General features: G+C 36.0%; 1 protein-coding gene across 1 annotated transcript; it reads right to left on the bottom strand.

Moving 5' to 3' along the window:
- Window positions 1–1,712: 1,712 nt before the first annotated feature.
- Window positions 1,713–5,700, bottom strand: LOC128997148 (sorting nexin-24-like). Its single transcript, XM_054422733.1, has 3 exons — window positions 5,418–5,700; window positions 3,442–3,620; window positions 1,713–1,969 (listed from the first exon to the last, which is right to left on the bottom strand). The coding sequence occupies exons 1-3, from the start codon at window positions 5,556–5,558 to the stop codon at window positions 1,840–1,842; spliced, it is 450 nt and encodes a 149-aa protein (XP_054278708.1). The 5' UTR covers window positions 5,559–5,700; the 3' UTR covers window positions 1,713–1,839.
- Between the last annotated feature and the right edge of the window lie 205 nt (window positions 5,701–5,905).

The following is a 5,905-nucleotide window of genomic DNA, read 5'->3' as shown; positions in this document are numbered from 1 at the left end:
GCTGCAAATGGTTTTCTTATGACTCCATCTAGGAAAGAGAATACACAGAAGTTGCAAAGGCTTAAAAAATTGTTGTGTCTTGTGTAGTAGCATTTTTTATGGAGGAATCACAATCCCTTTCAAGGGAAAGCAGCCAAAGTGTTTTTATTTAGTTTTTGCAGAAATGTGATTGAATCCCTCTCAGATTTAAGTCTGTGATTTTGACTACTACCTACTACTAAACTAGCAAGACACCCCAACATAGGGTGTTGGATTGAATTTTCTCTACGATGCCAGAAAGTTCTCCTTTTCACTCATTCAGTTTTTGCCCTTAAATAATTAAAGGGCAAAAACAAATGATTTATTATTAATCATTTGTTTTTTGCCAATTTATTTCTGAATTTCTAAAGAATGCAAAGTGTGTTCATTATTTCTACAGTGTACAAAGCTGTAGCACTGTCAATTCAATGACTTAACTAATTTCCACAATTTGTATCTCGTTGCAGAAATCTGTGCCAGTTTGTTTAGCAGGACTTGGCTGTCTGTGTATATTAACTCTCCGCAGTCAAGACAACAGTAAGGTGTTTGTTGAGCAGGGAGCACCCGACGCTGTTATCCAGATAATGAAAATTCACCCGAAAGAGTTGAAAGTCCAGGTTAGAAAAATAAGACTGTTTTTCTCTCTCATGAATAACAACTAAATTTGCTTTGATTTAAATTCCAATAAATTGTTAACGTAGTATTGTTGAATTGTACTTTATTTCAAACAGCTGTTTGTTAGTTCAAGAATTGGAAACATCTGTTTTCTTGCAAGTCCGTAGTCCTGGTGACTATAAAGGCTTGTTGGTCGGATATGAAAAGAAAAGAACCATACAAACATTTTGATGTATAAACTGTGTTTATACAACATTTCAGCATTGTTCGTGTACATTATTTTTTTTTCTATTTGTGAGTTATAAACATCATAAGAAGTAAAAGTCTCAAATAAAACAAGTAGACCTTACTTAAAAAAAATAAATAACCGAACTGTAAGAACCTGAACTTGTGTTTGCAGAGAAACTGCTGTTGGGCGATTCGCAACATTGTTGCTCGCAGCCCGGACCTGCGTAAGCCATTCCTGAAGCTCGGCGCAGAGGAGCTTATCAATGCTGCGCGACGCCAACACAAGGAGCTCGACTACGACGCCAAGTCTGCTTTGCGCGACCTTGGCTGCAAAGTTGACTTCAACGAACAGTGGAAGGGAAAAGGCGTGCAGATGATCCGTTAGTCTAAATTGTGCCAAACTGCTTATCATTTCATCTAATAAATTGCTTCAATCATTTCACTCACGATCATAATCTTTTTAATAATGCAACTAGGTGGATTCTTTAGCTTTAACATTCCTGTATTTACATTGAACATAAAACGATTAGGCCTATTGACAATTGTTTTGTTTAATTAATATTATTTAAACTATATTTACTATTAAATTGTTTTTAATAAATCTTTTGTATTATTTATTCAAATGTTGTTCCTCTGCTGTTCACCATTTACTTAGAAGTTTAAGATTACTGTTCCTGGTATTCAAAAAGATAGTAAGCAATTGTTGTAGATACGTTGAACTATCAGAAGGTTTGTGCCAGCCTCTATATAATTGATTCTAGTTTTGAAAAGTTGGATTTATAAAAAAACAGCGAATTATTCAGAAATACTATAGTGTACACTAATGGGATTACAGATAAACGCAATTTATCTCAGTACAAAATGTTTATTCATAACTATTATATACTACGTAGATAACAAATAATAAAAATATCACAATGACAGATAGTCATGATCAAAATAAACAATAATACATAAAGGTAAAGTAAATAATATCAACTAATGAGTATAAAGAGCTGATAAGACCCCTTCAGTGATAATATCCGGCAGTTTGTTGTGTGAAGGGTGTAGACAAGAGTTCAAATACACTCTGAACACTGGCCTGTGAGACACTGTATTAGCTGCTTCACTGCAAAACACAAGATAGGCTATACAGTAAATGAAAGGTTCAGGTTGGAGATGTTGAGGCATTTATGCTACTCATATAACATAACAAATTGTTATCAACAATTATTAGCCCTCTCCTCTCCTCCTTTCTGCTGTCACCACTCCATATCAGAAGATAACAAATAATCCCATTATCTGATTTCGATCAGTAGGCCTCATTGTCACCTTTAAGTTATAACTTTCTAAAGAGGTAATAGCAAAATACCCCCGCCGCAGCAAACCTACAGACTAAGCGAATGTCAACTAGAAATTGCTGCGGCAAGGGTATTAAATAAGTCAATGACAGGCTACAAGTGTTTCATAAATGGGATGTCTATTTGCAGTATGTATGTACTTATCTTTTGTCAATGGCACATAGGCTATGCACTAATTGGTAGCCTATATCAGTTTATAATATTTCATGCTCAACGATATTAATTTAATTCAATTGTTCTTTCCTTTTGTTCTGTAGTGCCTATTTGTAATCTCTGCAAAGTGAAGAAATTGCTTGTAATCAGTGGCGGCTAGCCCATAAGGACTCTTGGACACCACCCTCCCAACAATACATAGACAATAATTTTTTTTTTTTTTTTCAAAAAAGAGGTTGGCGGCCTCTTTTAACCTTGCATTTGCCCGTCCACATAGACTACAGATCTGTGCGTGGAACGTATCCAGCAAAGCAAGGGGTGAGCCGGTACAGTACAAAGGTGAACTGTACTGATAAAAAGTTTGTGGCAGTGACCAGGATCCGAACCTACGACACTTCTGCCTTGGGCCCAAAGTCCGTGACGCTACCAACTGAGCCACCGACTCACCACACATGTTACGTCACACATGTTACGACGAGACATGTTACGTCTCTTTTGTTTAACTTACCTTTTAAGTTACTTCCCCCCCCCCTACCATAGTATATGGAGAAAGTAAAATTTTTGAGTTTTGAGTGGATAGGCTATATCCGATTTGGGTTCCCCTGGACCCAAAAAAGTGGTTTTCGAAGTGATGTCAGTGTGTTTCTGCATGTGTGAATGTGTACAGAGCTACACACTTAACCTGTGGTCCGATTTTGATGAAATTATGAATGTAGGTAGATCCATAGTATCTCCAGGCATTTTTCTTTTATTTATTTGAAATTTTGATTTTTATTGGTGATTATTCCATAAAATAACAGAAAAATCAGATTTTTTCTAAAATGGCCCGAAGGATTTTGATAAACATTTAGTAGTACAATAGGCCTATGTTGTAACTTAGCCCTTTAAATTATTATAAATTATGTTAATCTTCCAAGAAAAAAACCACTAAATAGAGAAAAGATTGTATTTTTGAAAAATGCCGGTTTTGATTGAAAGCAGGAGTGTACCTTGTAAAAGAGCTTGGCTCGCTCCGCTCAATTAAGGTAGGTCATATAAAGGTAGAACAGTGAAAAAACCAAAAGTTGTATGGTTGATAGATTCCTACCTTCTATTGCCATCATCGGGAACACCAAGGAAGTTCATGATCTTAGCACGGCTTGGTCCAAACTTCATCATTGTTTGCAGGTAATGTTCTAAGCCTTGTCGTCTCTGTTCTAGTACTTTCGGTTGTGAACATCGCACGCGCTTTGGTGGAAACGCTGGAGTTGTGAAGTGCTTCCTAAGCTGAAAAATGTTTAGAGTTAAGTTACTTAACCCTCCAAGTGTCCATAGTTTAGGCCTTAATGTCCACCTATTTTTGGCGCATTTGCAAGGTTTTATTAAAACAGATCTGAGAAACTTAAAACAATGTTAATTCTAATGTTCTATATACCATTTTGTTTGGAAAATCATGGGCTTCAATATCATACATAAAACATAAGGAATATTTGTTTCAAAAAATTTATTTAGGTAAAAAAAAAAAATTATTTTGGAAAAATTGAAAAAAAAAATAAGTTTGCGCTCAATAAAATTGTATAAATTATAGGCCTATAAATATTTGAAAATAGCCACTTTGTTCTAAATTTTATGAGGATTAAAAATATATAATAATTTAAGGAAGTAGATTTGCAAATAAATAAGTTATGGGCAAAAAACTGATTTCAGTACATAGAGTTTAGCTAAGAATGCATAGCCTAACCATAGCTAGGAATCTGGCTGATAATTTACATCAATATCACTACCTACTTCTTCAGGATCATCAACCAGCACTTCAAAACCACTTAAATCTTCTTATAATGCACCACGTATATCACTACTTTTGATTTTTAACACTAAAACAATGATAAACGTAATAAAACACATCAGTCATCGGTCCGAGTAACCTAGCTGTTTACAAATACACGCACGTCAGCTGTCTGCCACAATATTTTCGGAACTAAAATGAATAGCGCTTAGAGACAGACCTCTGGGGAAAGCTTAGAATATTACGGAAAGAACGATACCTAACTCGATCCAGTTCAATCCGATTCAGTCAGTCATAGAGCCTTCGCCGTAAACGATGTCTGCGTGTCGAAAAATCGACAAGTAACACTACACAAAGTGTGCTGCTTGTCGAATTTTCGTCAAGTAACACTGGGAGGGTTAAGTTATCATTTCAACAGATTTTTATGTGTGGAAGTAATAAGGGTACTTCAGTATTAAACGGAGGCCACATTTTGTCAGCGCGCTGCGGCGGTTATGTTAGGTTGGGTTATCGTAATAGAAAGTATCGTTCGATTCATAACGAAGCGAGGAAAGTCCTACACACATAATATTTACGATAACCCAACCTAACATAACCGCCGCAGCGCGCTGACAAAATGTGGCCTCCGTTTAATACTGAAGTACCGTAATAAGTTATCAGGTTTTGTCTAGACCTAGGCCTATCATATTTTCCCTCATCTTAAGAAAAGGCAATAGCCTGACTTAGGTAAAATTCAAACTCTTAACTAAACTTACTGTACCGGAAGTTACTAGTTTTCACTGGACAAACTAACATGAAGCAATAAATTATAAGTGACTGGGTAAGGATTAATAGATTAGCATTAGGCCCTTATAAATGTTTCATGTATGAAAAGTCTCAAAATTATTGATTACTACAGGTAACTTCAGGGCCGTCCCTAGGGTTGGCGGCGCCTGGAGCAAATGTGGTCGTGGTGCCCCCTCCCCCCCAGTAATAGTTGCATTCACATTTTTTAATACTAAACTTATGTTAATACAATAATAGAGAGCCCGGGGCAGCTTGCCCCGGTTGCCCCCCCCTCCTTCCAACGGCCCTGGGTAACTTACAACCCACTTAAGATCTACACTGGTGGTGTGGTTAACTGGTCTTTAATTTTTGAGATGTACAGCTAAAATGGTTAGAAATGTAATTTTAATACTCTAGGCCTATGTCTACTTAAAATGTTTTTAAAACGCTAAAAATGAAAATGCAATCAGTTTTGGTCGGAAATATTCCTAAGTGACTTTACAATTCAATAACTACAGTAATAACAAACTTACTTCTCTATGAAGAGCGTGAAATGCACTGTAACGTTTTTCTACTATTTGGTGGACCGAATTCCCTAAAACTTCAACAGTGTACACATAATGAGGTTTAGCATCTTGTACTAATCGATATTTTGAAATAAATACATCACTCATTTTTTGCTAGGCCTATTTCTCAACCTAAACAGATAGATTACTTATGCCTAAGGTCGATTACAGAAAAAAACTACTTAACGCTCAAGAATGTCCTCAATTTATTATATTTTACTAGCCTAACCTAAACTAAATAAAAAATAAAAATGCACTTCTCTCCTCGTCTTCTGCTTCTGCCTAGTGCCTGCCTAGCCTATCCCTGTCGTAAGAAAGAAAACAAAACAAACCAGAAGAAAAGGAAAAAAAACTAAGAATCATAAACTTTGTGGAAAGCACATTGCTATGTCATGTAACTCTTAAACTTTACCATTGAGCATAGAGAAATGTACAGGAGAAGAGATAGTATAAAA

The sequence above is a fragment of the Macrosteles quadrilineatus genome, unplaced genomic scaffold (genome assembly GCF_028750875.1).
Source record: "Macrosteles quadrilineatus isolate MER2022 unplaced genomic scaffold, UCM_ALF_1.0 Scaffold_6__1_contigs__length_79288215, whole genome shotgun sequence".
NCBI lineage: Eukaryota > Metazoa > Arthropoda > Insecta > Hemiptera > Cicadellidae > Macrosteles > Macrosteles quadrilineatus.
This window is presented reverse-complemented; position numbering and strand designations above follow the sequence as displayed.